This window comes from Diabrotica virgifera, chromosome 8 (genome assembly GCF_917563875.1).
Source record: "Diabrotica virgifera virgifera chromosome 8, PGI_DIABVI_V3a".
Classification (NCBI taxonomy): Eukaryota; Metazoa; Arthropoda; class Insecta; order Coleoptera; family Chrysomelidae; genus Diabrotica; species Diabrotica virgifera.
The window spans coordinates 60,332,045-60,348,532 of record NC_065450.1 but is presented as its reverse complement, the minus strand read 5'-3'; the positions used below and the strand labels follow the sequence as shown (position 1 = coordinate 60,348,532).

Below are 16,488 nucleotides of genomic sequence, written 5' to 3'. Positions count from 1 at the left end.
TGGATAGAGGATATCTCAAGGAACAAAGGTGACATGGTGCCAACTTGCGCTTTTACCCTGGGGGTGGATGCCACCCCTTCTCGTGGGTGAAAATTATTTTATTAAAAATAACCCCATAATTCGGTAGAGGGACCAATTTTAAGCAAAATTTGTTATATAAAGTTATTAAAATAAATCAAAACTTTTTGAGTTATTAAAGATCAAAGATTTTAATTTTTCTTGAAAAAAAATGCATGTCTTTAACTAATTTTTCATCAGTAACTCAAAAAGTGTAAGTTTTAACAAAAAAGTTATCAATATCAAAATTGAAACTAATGAAAAATGAAATAAACCCCTTACTACAAAAACCTTTTAATGTTAAGTAAAAGTGAGTTATAGGTAATTGAATTTTTATTTTTTTCGGCGAGTAAAAAACTCTAAGTATTCAAGCTGAAATAACGGGAAATTGATGCATTTTATAACATAAACTTATTAATTATGTGTCAAAGCACTTAAAATATCTATTAAATGAGCCCCCGAACATGTTGATAGCGTTAAAATTTATGCTCAAAAATTTTTTCAAAATTTATCTTTTAAAAATTTTTCCAAAAAATGTTATTGTTCGAATAATTATTCGAACATGGAAAATATTTTGAAATATTTTCAATCCTAGCTCCATTTTTGATTGCAACACTGTCAACAGTGCCAATATGTACAAAGGACAAGTTTAGTGTTAGTTTTTAATGTGTGCGCCTAAAAGACATGTGCCTTAAAATAACTTTCTATCCCGGTACCTCCCTCACCCTCCAAGTACCAAGAGGGTAACTCGCCCGTTAAAGAAAAGGGCAGTGTGGAATCAATCTAGCTCAGGGCAACATCTCGTCGCCCCACTCAAGTGTATCAGTACGAGATCTGGGCAACACACCGTTGCCAGACTCGACGCTAAAAAGTGAATCCGTCAAGGATAAAGTAAAGTGTGAATCGTGAAAACTTCTCTCTCGATCTGTTATACGTCCTCCAGGGACAACAGAGTTACGAGCAACGCAACAGTTCTCTATCTCTTGCACCTTTAAAGTGTCAGGTAGCATCACTCACCTGTTTCTCAAGCCCAAGTAAGACGCAACACTCTGTTGCCTTCAACCACACCATCGCCACATCGTCTCCAGACTGGATAGTGGAACTGGAACAAGTGACTTTGGACAGACAATATAGTGCGTACATGGACTGAAAGACTCATTGGTAGCTCGTAAGTACTTTTTGTAGTTTTGTAGTAGGTATTTTGTTTTCTCTGGATCAATGCTAGTGTTGCATCCACCCATTTATGTTTTATGTATGTTTTTCTTACTCTACTTTGTATATATTTCCTCTTAATAAAATGTTAGTACTCATGGTAAAAGCTCCATTAAACCTTAGTGTTTAAAAATCCCTCTTTCACCCCCTTTATTACAGATACAGGTAGATAACCTCATACATTACATTTAGAACCAGCACCTCTTTAGTAGTACAGTCTCTCTCTCTTTGTTAGGACGATCTTTATGACGTCCTATTGTCATGTTGTGATAGGTATTATCTCAACAGTTATTGTTTTCTTTTAATAACTCCGTTCGTGTTTAGGATATCAGGTTTACCTAAAAACTGTGTGAAAGCTCACTCCAAGTGCTATTTAAGCACGTTAAATCTAATCTTTTAAACCCCTTACTTTTTTAAAAATAAAAGGTTAAATGACCCCGGTTGCATGGTTTCCACAGCAAAATTTAAGATTTAAACGTTTCTATCTCGGTTATTTTTTCCCTATGGAAATAGTAAGACAGGTAAAATATTTGGCACAGAAAAAACTAAAATTTGACCATATATAATTTTTTACGTATATTGAGTATTTTTGGAGTTATTATCAAAAGAATATGAGAATTACAATAATTTTAAAAACTATGATTTTTTTAAATTATACCTTTTTTTTTTGAAAAATATGCATTCTAAACCGGTCAAAATTATCGAAAACATTACTTATGCTAATATAAAGAAGTTCTTGTAAGTATTACTATGAATTTTAATTTTTGTGGAAATGGCGTATGCTTTATTTTTCACTTGTTCCTAAAAAATTCGAAACGGTTCTTTTATTTTCATTATAACTTACTTAATTTTGACTCTATTACCTTGTTCTGAAGCTCATTTGATAGGTATTCTGAAGTACTTTGGCAAATGTTTAATAGGAATATTTTATACATTGCATCGTTTTCCCGTTATTTAAGCTTGAATATTTAGATTTGAGTACTCGTCGAAAAAAATACACATTCAATTGCCAATAACTCACTTTGAACTAAAATAAGTTTAGTTCTTTATGTGAGCAGTGTATTTAATTTTTTATTATCTTCAATTTCAGTAATAATAGCTTTTTTGTAAAAGCTTATAGTTTTTGATTTATACGTGAAAAACCGATTTAAAACATGCATTTTTTACGAAAAAATAAAATCTTTGCTCTTTAATAATTCAAAAAGTGTTGATTTATTTTAATAACTTTATATAACAAATTTTGCTTATAATTTGTCCCTCTATCGACTTATGGTATTATTTTTAATAAAATAATTTTCACCCCCGAGATGGGGTGGCATCCACCCCCAGGGGAAAAGCGCAAGTTGGTATCATGTCACCTTTATTCCTTGAGGTATCCTATAATTAGTCACCAATTTTCATGAACATCGATGGAGGTTCAACGAAATCGGAGGTGAAAACCTTCAGTGACTGCACTATAAATAAAATTAAAATATAAAATATGTACTAACTCGATATGTTAATGACTAACTAATCGTGGTATTTTCTTTCTATTAACTTCCTCTTTTAGTATGGGTAACCACATCCTACTGCATTCTACCAAGGAATTTGCGACACAATTGTTTTTCATTTAGCATAATTAGAGCCGCTTCTTTGATTTTTCTCTTTTTACTATCTGTTTCTTTCAGGACTATACTTGAATCTCTCCACTGAACTCTATATTCATTATCCCATACACGGATATAGTTGTGTATACTAGTCCAATCAGATTTATTTTCAGTCATTCTCTCAATCATTTCTCGCACTGTCACAAAATTCACACCTGTCTCTCTTTCCATTCTGTTCCTTTCTATTATCCATCTGTTGCACTCTAGCATCGTATGTGTAACGGTGTCCGGGTGTCCGCAGTATAGACATTCATCAGTGTCAGCCTTTCCAAACCTAGAGAGGTAGACTCTAAAACACCCGTGTCCTGTGTGTCCACGCAAATATACCTGGGATAACGATATCTGAAACGACGGAATGATGCATCAATATTCATGAAAGAAACAGACATGAAAAAGAGAAAAGTCAAAGAAGCAGCATACTATTTATCGAAGAAAAATGTATAGCAAACAACTTCAGCAAAATCTAGCAGGCTTTAGTTGCCAATACGTGTCAATACTAAGGGAAGTAAAAAAAAAGAGTAAGGATCGCATTATTTCGCCACAGATTATACCAGGATAAGTACAGGTTGTTTTGAAGAATTTAGAAAAAATAATATTTCTTGTCTCCTGCTTGAAAAATACTTCGTGTTGTTTTTAGGAGATTTGGCCTGAAGTGTACTTTCTGGGTAGTTGTGACACATTTTTGAAGTGATTTTTCTGCAATTGAAATAGCATTCTTTATTTTTGGAGGAAATAGTACAAAGCATAGGTACATTTTTTTAAATACTTTTTCAAAACCTGTAAACTTCTTTTTCTTCATCTCACCGAACCGGAGTGGCCTTGGTTGACTGCACAACTCGCTTCTATCTCGAACAGTCGTCCATGATGGTTCGGTCAGTGGGTAGTACCATTATTCTTAAGTCTGACCATATATTGTCTCCCCATCGCATTCGTGAGCATTAGTGTTGCCCAAAATCGGTCTTGGTCTTGCAGTCTTGGTCTTTTTCTTGCGTTTTAGCAAGACCAAGACCAAGACTGACCGTTTGAGCAAGAACAAGACTAAGCCTGCGAGACTCTTGCGTCTTGCAGTTTGAGTGTCGTTTTATGGAATAATACAGGGTGTAACAAAAATACAGTTAATAAATTTAATCACATATTCTGGGACCAAAAATAGTTCGATTGAACCTAACTTACCTTAGTACAAATGTGCACATAAAAAACGTTACAGCCCTTTGAAGTTACAAAATGAAAATCGATTTTTTCCAATATATCGAAAACTATTGGGGATATTTTATTGAAAATGAACATGTAGCATTCTTAAGGCAGTAGTATCTTAAGGGTGGGGGGTATGGTTTGAAATCAACATATCAAGCACATTTTTGTGATATTTTTTTCGAAGCTATGGTAAAATTATTTTATTAATAAATTAAATAAACATATTAAGTACAATTCAAAGAATATTAAAAAAAATTCAATCCAAAATATTGAAAAGTAAGCCATTGGCGACAAATTTTGGCAGGCAGCTCAAAAAAAATGGATTTTTCGGTGGACATCAGAACTCATCACTGGACCATACGAAACAAAAAATTCAAAAAGATTTAATTGGCTTATGTGTTTCACGAGGTAATAACGTCGAGTATTTTTATTTTTAATGATTTTTGAATTTTTGGTATCACTCAGAAATCAAAAATACGAAATTTTTGATAAAAATGTTGTGAAAAGCAACAGATTTAATATTGTTTGAACAAAAAATAAGCACCAAACGAAAAATATCTCGACGTTGTTATGTCACGAATTTCTAAAGAAAATCTATACAAAATTTCAAGTAGATCGGTCAAGTAGATTTTCAGTTACGATGTCCACCGCATTTGAAAAAGCAGTTTTGAGAAAAATGCGTTTAAAGTTTTGACAACTGCATCTTCATCTTCTGATTTGTCTGCCAAATCGTAAAGTGATGAACATTGGAAAATGTTTTTTGAATTGCGGAGTAATCTACAAAAGAGACGGCGAACAGTTGTTTAACGTTTCTCACTGCGCTCAAGCGTGCTGGCACAAAGCCGCGGCAACGCGAGTCGAAGGTAAAAATATTTAACACGCTGTATTCTGGTAATTTTACTCCGATTATTTTGAAATTTTCAGGGACTATTCTTGAAAAAGTATGCACTTTTGTTTGAAATAATAAAAAAAATTTAATATTTCAAACCATACCCCCCCCCCTTAAGAAAAAATTATAGTAAAATTTAGACACCCCATAAAAATTTTATGGGGGTTTTGTCCTTTAAACCCCCCCAAACATTTGTCTACGTTCCAATTTGGTTATTATTGTAGTACCATTAGTTAAACACAATGCTTTAAAAACTTCTTTGCCTCTTAGTACTTTTTCGATAAGTCAGTATTTGTCGAGATATTTTGCATATTATTTGTCAAATCCACCACATATTTGTATATTACTAAGTACGATTACGGGGGTGTTGGGGTATTTTATAGAGGTAGTACCTTTTATGAGAACGGCCACATCGAGCGTAATATACGGGAGATGGTCCGAAGTAACTGGTCCTCATAAGACATCCAACTGTCACTTATGGCTCCACGTGCCACACCCTGGGCAACTGCATTGGTCTTTTGGCTAAACTAAGTGAGGGTAACCACCGAGCGATTGCCGGTATAAGCAATCTCCACTTACTAGCCAACAGCTTCGGGTGGATGAGCTAGTAAGTGTTAGGGCACTCTTTTGTCCTGAGACTGAGAAATCGGTCTCGAAGGCGGATGAACCCTACAGAATGGTCAACGGCATAAGGGTGCAGAAGGGAACGGGGAACCACTGCATTAAGGACTCATAGAGTACCCCTAGTAGTAATCATCATGGTGGACATGCAAAGGAGAAGTACTGATCATGGACATCGGATACCAAGATCCGGCAGAGGAAGACAAATAGATAAGTACAAGGCTTCCTCGGTCGTAAACCTGCGAAACCCTTGTAATAAGAAAAAGACAACCATAAAAATTGCTACGTGGAATGTGAGGAGCTTATTCTCTTCGGGAAAATTAGATAACGCCGTGTTGGAAATGGATCGTTTGGGTATATACATATTAGGCATAAGCGATACACAATGGCCAGGAAATGGCAAATGCCCCACAACTAATCATGGTATGTTTTATTATGCCGGAAGTGACACCACAACCCATCGATACGGAGTTGGAGTCATCATCTCAAAAAAATGGAAAGATGCTGTAGCAAATTTTACTCCATTCTCAGAGCGCGTGATGTTAATACAACTGAAAGATAAGAAGAACATAATAAACATCATACAAGTGTACGCTCCTACAGCAGACAAAGACGAAGAGGAAATAGAACAATTCTATAATAACTTAGAAGAGGTGATGAGAACAACAAAGAGACAACACATTAACATAGTAATGGGCGATCTGAACGCCAAGGTAGGTCAGGGTAAAGTTGGAGAAAATGTCGGTGAATACGGCTTAGGTAATAGAAATGAAAGGGGTGATCGTTTAGTTCAGTTTTGTCAAAGCGAAGATTTAATAATAACTAATACATTCTTTAAATTACCCCCAAGGAGACTGTATACGTGGACGTCACCTCAACACACACAAGAAAAAGTAATCAGAAACCAAATAGATTACATAATGGTGACAAAAAGATACCGTAATGCCGTGAAATCTACTAAAACTTACCCTGGAACTGATATCGGTTCGGATCATAATCCAGTAGTATCTGTGTTAGAAGCTAGACCAAAGAAAATGAGAAAAACCATCATGCCAACGTTAGACTTGTCAGCTTAAAAGTGAACACCGACGACAAACAGTGCGCGAAGAAATCAACACCGACCTCAGTGTAGCAGAAAACCAAATCCGCAGAACAGAGAACATAGATGAAAAACTGAAGTATATAAACACTATAATAAGAACTACGGGAAAGAAACACCTAACCAAATCTCCAAAGAAACATAAGGTGTGGATGACACCAGACATACTAGAACTAATGGATGAAAGACGCAAATTGAAGAATAATTCAGAAAAATACAGAGAGGTTGATAAGAACATAAAGCAAATAATAAAGAAGGCCAAAGAATCATGGATTAAAGAACAATGTGTAGAAATGGAAGACTATGAAAGAAAGTATGACACATTCAATATACATAAAAAAGTAAAAGAACTTTTCAGGAACAGGAACCCAAAGAAGACATCAAATAAGTTTGCTTAAGGACAAAGACGGAAATATTATTGTAGACTTAACAGAAAAAATTAATAGATGGAGTGAATACATAAGAGAATTGTTTGAGGACAACAGAAATAACATTGACAAGGTAAATGGTGAAACGGGACCTGAAATCCTAAAATGTGAAGTAGAAATGACACTTAGAAATGGCAGATAATGTTCTTTAAAATACAGTCAAGTTTATGTCATTTATTTGTTTTTTTGTGTTTTCACCATGTTTTAGCACAAGTCAGGTTATTAAATGCAAACGTTTATTAAGAAACAGACTGACTCCCGTGGGACATGGTAGATAGCCCAGTTAGTTAGAGTATAGGCAGGGATAGTTTAGATCGTGGGTTCAAACCCACCTAATGTGAGTTATTTATTAATAAATAGCAATATGCTAGTGGGTAACTGCGAGACTTGCAAGACCAATACTGGGATTGAAATACCAAGACCAAGACCAGGTGTACTGGTGCACCAATACCAAGACCAAGACCAAGACTGTCCAAGTCTCGTCTTGGTCTTGCATTTGGGCAACACTAGTGAGCATCCTAAGGGCCTTTTTTCTGTGGGGTCTTCCTCCCAGATGAACTTGGCAAGGCTATTATTAGGGAGTTTATGGACATGGCCAGCCAATCTCAGACGTTGAGATTTAATTTTTTGGAGTACGTCGCTCAATCTATACATCTGCTTGACCTCAGTATTTGTTCCCATTCGGTATTGGTTGCTATTAGGGTCGCGATAAGTTCCAAAGATTCTTTGAGTATTTTTATCTCAAAACATCTGAAGTTTTCACCTGTAAACCAAATGTCAAAAGTTTAATTTTTAATTTTTGCTCCTTAATCGTGCCGATGTTTTACACGTAATGTTTATACATATTTGAAAATATTTCTTTTAGTATCAGACAAAGACTTCAAAATTATTTTTTAACAATACACCGTTTTAATTGTATTTTAATTTAAATATAAACTTAACTTTCGAACTACGCCGTATAACAAACGCCATTCTTATAAAACATAATCTTCCCATTTTGGGTTTTGTTACGCCCATGTTAGCTACTGGGATGTTACTGTTCCTGCAGTTTCTTGAATGTGGCGGAATGCAAGTTAACTGCAATCTAGAAGCAAAGCTCATACGACTATAAATGTCAGATTATGATAACGTCGTCGCAAAATGTGAGTCCTGTTTTTAAGTCTGTCTGTCGCGGTGATCGAGGGAAGCCTTCAGGAAAAGAGACCGGGATATCGTATAAAATTTATGCATAGCTGTGCAACTGCGCTATGGAACGAGATGGGGCGGAACAATTTCACTACGAAAAATTAACTGTTACTTTGGAAGTGTTCAAGCAATTTTCTTTTAACATAATGTCCAATATTTTAGCATAATGTTGCATTATGTAAAATATTTGTTAATGGCTAATGCCACCATATATTCATTATGTGAACAACTGAATTTTGGCTCAAATGGTACCTCGATCAGAATACATGTGATCTTGTGCATCCATGTTCAAGTTCACAATAATTATAATCTGTTTTCATGACGGATCAAGTTTAAAGGGATTTTACCCGTATATTTTTGTATTTTCGTTACTATGTTCAACATCTTGTCAGCACATCAAAGAGTGTCAATATATATCGGAAATAATTGTCACAGCAAAAATTAGAATGGAAAAGGAAGACCTGAACATCATCGGAGTATACGGCCCAGAAAATAACAAGCCTCAAACAACAAGGGAAATCCTTTATGACGAATTACAACAAGTAGTAGATCACGTTAGAGAGAAGATGATAATACTGGGGGATTTAACGCTTGAATAAGTAACCAAGTAATACCCGGAATTAAGCAAAAACACAATGAAAATGTTAAAAACGAAAATGGAGAACTGATGATAAACTTCTGCACAAATAACGAACTTAGAATAAACAACACATTTTTTGAACACAAAGACCAACACACATATACATTCAGTAACACCCGTGGACAAAGATATACGATAGATTGTGTTGTAACCAACAGAGATATACATCCATCAAAAATAATTAACGTAAGATGCCTCAACTCAGCAGATGTAGGTAGCACCATACCCTAGTATTATGTAAAATAGGAATTATTATGAAATATTTCACACCTAAGAGGGCAGCACCAACACAAACAAAAATCAAAGTCGAAGGACTACATACAGAATCCACAGAATACTTATACAGGAAAAGAATATCAGAGAAAATTGGTGACAATGGAATACAGTCGAACCCCGATTATCCGTGCTCGTCGGGACCGAAGGGTGGCACGGATAATTGAAAAGCACGGATAATCCGAACATGTATTTCTTATGTATAATACATATGTACGTATACACATATGGGCCATTCCACGAACATACGCATGTTTTGGATTACTTCGACAACGAATATTTTACTGTGCAACATAGGAAATACGAAAGTAAATGGCGCTAATAATTATTCCAATAAACAACAATATAATTTGCAATTTACTTTCGTTCTTCTTATTTTGCACAGTAAAATATTCGTTATAGAAGTAATCCAAAACAGGCGTATGTTCGTGGAATAGATTTACGATGACGCTATTTTGATAAATCCTCAAAACCGCAACTTGAGTAATAGTAAATCATAACACGGATAATTCGCAGCACGGATAATCCGCACCCGGATAATCGGGGTTCTACTGTATTACAAAACGATAACATCGATGAAAGCTGGCAAAAACTCAAAGATAACATAATCGACGCTGCAACAGAATTACTTGGAGAGAGAAAAGTAAGGAATACTCACATATTAAAGAAGAAAACCCCGTGGTTTAGAGAGGAAGTTAAGATAAAATGCGAAGAAAAGAAGGAAGCCTTTTTACAAAACAGAACAAAACAAACACAACAAGCATACAACAACTACAAACGAATCAGAAACGAAACGAATACTTTAGTGAGGAAAATAAAAAGAGAGCACTGGCAGAGTTTCTCAAAACAGATGGAAAACGACTTCTACGGAACACAAAAAGAAGTATGGAGAATGATCAGAGGGCAAAGATAGGAGATGAACGAATTAATAAAAACGAAACACATTCAGAAGGCAACATGGGCAGACTACTTCCGATCTTTATTTGCTAAAGGCGACGATAATGAACCACCAACACCTGAATTTGCGACAAACGAAGAAATAAACATCGAGGAGGGAGAGTTAAAGGAAGCATTAAGAAAATTAAAAAATAGAAAATCTCCAGAGGAGAGGACAGAATATCGAACGAACTCCTAAAGTACGGAGGACAAGATCTAACTAAACAACTATTAAAACTAATACAAAAAATAATAGAACAAAACAGAATACCACAAGAATGGAGATCAAGCATCCTAATACCTCTCTTCAAAAAAGGAGACAAATCAGACCCGGAGAATTACAGAGGGATTAACTTATTAAACACAACATTAAAATTAACAACAAAAGTGATAACAAACAAATTGAATGAAATTATAACATTAGAAGAAGAACAACAAGGTTTTAAGTCGGGAAGGTCATGCACTGACGCTATATTTATAATGAGGCAAGTTCAAGAGAAATCGTTGGAATACAACAAACCGGCATATTTATGTTTCGTCCTTAAGGAAGCATTTGACAGCGTCACATTAAAGGACGTTATCCACTTGTTATACTCGAGAGAGGTACCTCTGAGAATAATTAAAACGATAGAAAACATTTACCAGAACAACACAATAAAAGTAAAAATGGAAGATGAACTAACTGACCCAATTGAAGCCAACAATGGGATAAGACAGGGGATTCCTTGAGTCCTTTATTGTTCAACCTGATCATGGACGAAATAATAAAAAAAATAAGAACTACAAAAGGACACCAAATGGGAGAAAAACAACTTAAAATTATCTGCTATGCGGACGATGTAATACTAATCTCCCAAAGTGAAGATGATTTACAACGTATGCTGCACCAATTCAACATAATCGCCAGAAAATTTAACATGTTAATTTCCTCAAAAAACACAAAATGCGTGGTTATAACAGTAAATCCAATAAGATGTAAATTGGAGCTGGAAGGCCAGATAATAGAATAAGTGATGGAGTTTAAATACCTAGGCATCACACTGTCTAGCTACGGAAGGCTCGAAACAGAAGTGGAAGATCAAATGAATAGAGCAAACAGAGCCGCAGGTTGCCTGAATGACACAATATGGAGAAATAAAAATATCGGAAAAGAAATGAAAGGCAGAATTTACAAAACAGTCATCAGACCAATAATGACATACGCGGCAGAAACACGACCGGACACAGAGAGGACAAAAAGATTGCTCGAAACAGCGGAGATGAAAACGGAGATGGAGTTCCCATTAACAAACTTATGTATTATACGGATGACAATGTCATCTTAGCCGAGAATATTGAAGATATTCTGGTGTGAGACCGTAGAGACTGGTGAACAGAATAGCTGTGTATAACCGAGCATACGGTCTAAAAATGAAAATCAAGAAGAAAATATTTATGATAATATCTAAAATTCAAATAAATAGCGAAAATCTTCTCATAAACGTAATCAATGTCGAACGAGTAGACCACTATGCATATCTTAGAACAATGATAAATTTTACATATGATTACTTCCAGGAAATTAAATAGAAAAGACTAGAGCAAATTTTAACAAAATGAGAAGAGATAGATTTGACGTTAGAGCTAAGAGTTAAGCTGACTAGGTGGTACGTTTTGTCGACTTTGTTTTATGGAATGGAAGCTTGGACCTTGAATGCGGTATAAATAGAAAAACTGTAATCATTCGAGTTGTGGGTGTATCATTCGAATTCTAAAAGTATCATGCACAAAACATGGTAAACAAACAAAGGGTTCTGAGAAAGATCAATGAAGAAATGGAAGTCTTAAATACAACCAAAACCAGAAAATTGGAACATCTCGGACACATTACACATAGAAAGAGATACACTTTACTTAAACTGATTATACAGGGAAAGATGCAAGGAAAAAGAAGCATGGCGAGACGTAAAATAACATAGCTGTGCAACCTGAGAGAATGGTACGGCTATACATCAAATGAAATTTTCACGGATTTCACAAAAGATTTTGTGTTACGTAGATTATAGCTATTGATTTTAAGATATCACTCATACTTTAAAATTTAAGATATCACGTTTGTCCTTAAAAATCATTATATTATAATGACATTAGTTGTAGCGCTATCTATTTTGTTTTCTCTTTTTTTTTTCATCTCAGTTGTTTCGCTTGGAGTTCTAGTTTTTGTGTCCTTGAAATTGTTTCATATTTCCTACACTATTTTTCTCTTATGGTTCGTTACTGATCACTATTGTTATTCTGTCAGTGAATTGGGTTTCTGATTCTTCTTTTCTTTTCTTGAATAAGTTGTATCTTTTTCTTCTGTTCGATTTTCGATTTTTGTTCCTGGCTAATTTGTTTGATTCCACATCTTTTACTTGTAAGATTCTAAAGACCTGTGGCCAGATTTTCTCTTTATGTACTGGATTAGAGTTTACTCGGGCCTCCATTAACTTAGAGAGAGCCAAAAAAACGATTTTTAAATATTTAAAACATGGATTAAATGAAGAATATTCATCCAGGAGCATCGGTATGGTGTTTATTCTTACAACGATGACTTTTGTTTTCATCCCTATTGGTTCCAATTTCATTTTCTTAATTTAATCCTTCATTTTCATCCCTATCTACAGTTGCGTCATTGTGCATCTGAAACAAGATCTAAAATGGAGCGTATTTCAATAACGACGCAACTACCCTGTAGTGGATCAGCACATAGTTAAAATACAGTTTTGTCGTTTTATATCATGTGTACACAGTATTCAAGTGAATTACGCCATAAATAGAAATTGACAAAATTTTCAGTTAGGTACGACATTGTTCTTCCGGGACGGCGACATATTCATTTACTTATTCCAAGTTTGAGCGTTCTGCTGTAATATTGAGATTTTTGTTTTGGTTGGTCGTAGTTTTAGTTTTATTATAGTTTATATTTAATCGTATTTTTCTTGACTCGTTATTCAAAGCTTCAGTCATTTTTTGTATCTAATTCTTTTACTAAAAATTTATGAGTATGGGCAAATACGATGGACTGTAAAACCATCTAATGTATTTGGTATGGGCTCATCACAAATAGTATGGTTGTTCAATAAGTTTTGCGGTTCGATAAGAGTGAACTTTGCTACCAGCATAAATCTTTTAGGTTATGTTGGTAGACTCTTCATATGAACTTGTGTGAAGTTGCATGCCAATCTGTCAATTAATTATTTGTTTCCAAGCTATTTATTATTGACGTTTCACACTATTTATCAAAATGGAAAAAATCAAGTATCGTGCAGTGATTGAATTTTTATTTTTGGAAGGTTTAAAAGCAAAGGAAATTTATGAACGAATGTTAGAAGTTTATAAGAACTCTTCCCCTTCAATTAGTACAGTACAAAGATGGGTTGCTGAATTTAAACGTGGTCGTACAAGCCTAGCAGGCGATCCACGTCAAGGACGTCCAAAAACAGTAACAACCCCAGAAATCGTGGAAAAAATACAGGATATGGTATTGGAAAATCGTCGAGTGACTGAAAGAGATTTAGTAGAAGCCCTAGGGATCTCATTGGACAGTATAAGCAATATCTTGACTGAAGTGTTGGGTTTCAGAAAACTGTGTTCATAATGGGTGCCGCATTCTCTAACAACGGAACAAAAACACATTCGAATGCGACTTTCTCAGCAGCATTTAGAGCGTTTTCGAAAGGATAAAGTGGATTTTGTGCATCGATTCATCACTATGGATGAGACTTGGGTCTATCACTATGATCCTGAATTAAAACAAGAGGCTAAAGAGTGGTGTGAACCTGGTTCCTCGGCTAAAAAACGAGTTCGCGTCCACAAATCGGCTAAGAAGGTGTTAGCATCAGTTTTTTGGGATGCAAGAGGAATTTTGTTTGTGGATTACTTGCAAATTGGTAAAACAATAAATTCTAAATATTATTGTAACCTCTTAGACCAGCTGAAGGAAAAAATTCGTGAAAAAAGACCTGGTTTGCAGAAGAAAAAAATCCTCTTTCATCAGGATAATGCACCGTGTCATATGAGCATTTTAACAATGGCTAAAATCCATGAATTAAAGCTCGAATTGTTGGAGCATCCACCTTATTCAGTAGATTTGACCACTAGTGACTTCCATCTATTTCAGTACTTAAAAAAATTTATGCGTGGAAAGCGCTTTCCATCAAATGATGAAGTCATAGCAGCTGTGGAAGCCTATTTTGCAACCCTGCCAGCAGTGGCGACGCGTGACTTTTTCTAAAGTGTTACCAAAACCAGATGCAAAAAATCTTATTAAAAAAAATTAAGATATGGCTAAATGTATAATAGCTTCAATAATATAATTTTGTATAGATATCACTTGAAACCCTCGAAGAAACAGTTGATGTTTCTAGATGTTGGCAAAATTTTTGATCTTTTTTGGCAATTAATGTTAACAATTCCCTGTAATTGCCTCGAATGTCAGAGCCGTCGCCCTCAAAATGACCACGAAACGCTAATTCTTGTTTGGCCAAAAAACATACGGTATCTATTATAAGTGAGCTAAGGATATACCTATCTATTTTTTTTTTTGACAAACTCATTATGTTTAGCAATATTTGCTTTAAAAGCTTGGTTAAGAGAACTTTCGATTCTTGTTTTGCCAAACTGAATTAAATTGGGTATACATCTTACATGTGGGTAACAGAGAAATTTCATGTCTCTTTTTTAAAATTCTAAAACTATTTAAATCGTGAACCTGGTCCACCCATTTTTCTGTAGAAACCAGAAGACATGGCCAACAATACAGTCTATTTTTCTTGCAACCACACAACCAAGGATTTTCACTGTACCAACTAAATTTAAAATATCGAACTAGTTTTTTATTCCTTTTTTAAATTGTTTAAAATAGGTGTTTCATTTTCAATAATATCATTTTTTTTTCAATCAGAATTACTTTTCAAGTAGTTGATCGATTACGCAGCGACACTCATCCATGGTGAACTGCACGTACACTTTTTATAGGTACACTTCGCGTCAAAAAAAAACTGGTACAACTCTTATAACCGAAAATCGTGTTTTTCAAGTTGTGTAAGTTGATCTTGTCACAAGTGTCATTCCAATTTCTAGGGCAACGTTGCCAGTTCAACGAAAATATTATATCAAATTAGGTAAAAACCGGGCTGTGCGACAGACCGCATTTTTTAATATACTAAAAACTAAAACAATTGTAATTTTCCGTCATCTCAATTAAGTATCCATACATTGATTTGTGTTTTATTATAATTTATGAAAATATTTCAATTCACAAATAATGATAGATAATAAATATTGACATGACTTTAAATTATTATGTTTAATGTCAAATCGAGAGGTGTGATTGGTTTCTCATAAATTGTAGGACAAAACTGCATTAAGTTGTGTAGAACAAATAAAACACACTGGAAAAATTAAAAATTTAATTTGAAATTATTACAAAATGAATCACTTTTACAGTGAACAAGTGTGTAATTTAAATATATGTATTACACTTCGAAATATACATTTTAAACGTAATTTTTTGTATTTAGATTTAGTGCAATTCCGTTATCTTTGATGGCAACAACGAAGTGATTCACGAACAATAATTGTCAGTCTGAACACAGGTTTACATTGGGAAAAAAAGTGTACCAGTTTTATATGACGCGAAGTGTACTGTAACCAAATTTAAATCTGGTAACAGCACTACTGATATACACAGCGCGCTTACGCCCGCCAGTCTCTCCTTCAAAATTTTCAGACACTAGCCGGTCCCGAGCGAGCGACAACGAGATAACCATTCATTGTAACCACAAATGAGACCGGTAACAGAATATAATAAATTGCAACTGAGTCACATAAACTCGCCAATATGTTCGTGTGTCTACGAGTAGTTGGCTATTTACTGAATTAGGTACTATTACACATAATATAATAATTGATGGACAAATTATTAACAAATAATTAACAAAATTTTAAACCAAAAACTCCATAAGAAAGCCCTGAAATTAGTGTATCCACCACCACAGAAAGAACCCAGTACCTTCTGCTCTCTCACATATACTGGCAAGATAACAACAAAAATAGCCAGATACATAAGAAAGAAAGAAATGACACCAGCCTTCAGAACTAACAACAACTTAAGTAAAAATATTAAGAACAATAAAAGCCGAAAGAGAAAGCAACTACAGAATGGTGTGTACAAACTACCTTGTGGTGACTGTCCGAAAACTTACATCGGTCAAACTGGCAGAACCTTTTACAAACGGATAGCAGAACACAAAAGGGCTTTCAACAATAGAAAAACAGACACTTCT

At 34.7% G+C, this 16,488-nt stretch overlaps 1 protein-coding gene across 1 annotated transcript; it reads left to right on the top strand.

The window, feature by feature from the left end:
* Positions 1 to 13,434: 13,434 nt before the first annotated feature.
* On the top strand, positions 13,435 to 14,538 carry LOC126890164 (protein GVQW3-like). Its single transcript, XM_050659017.1, has 2 exons — positions 13,435 to 13,788; positions 14,528 to 14,538. The coding sequence occupies exons 1-2, from the start codon at positions 13,446 to 13,448 to the stop codon at positions 14,536 to 14,538; spliced, it is 354 nt and encodes a 117-aa protein (XP_050514974.1). The 5' UTR covers positions 13,435 to 13,445.
* The last annotated feature ends 1,950 nt before the right edge of the window (positions 14,539 to 16,488 follow it).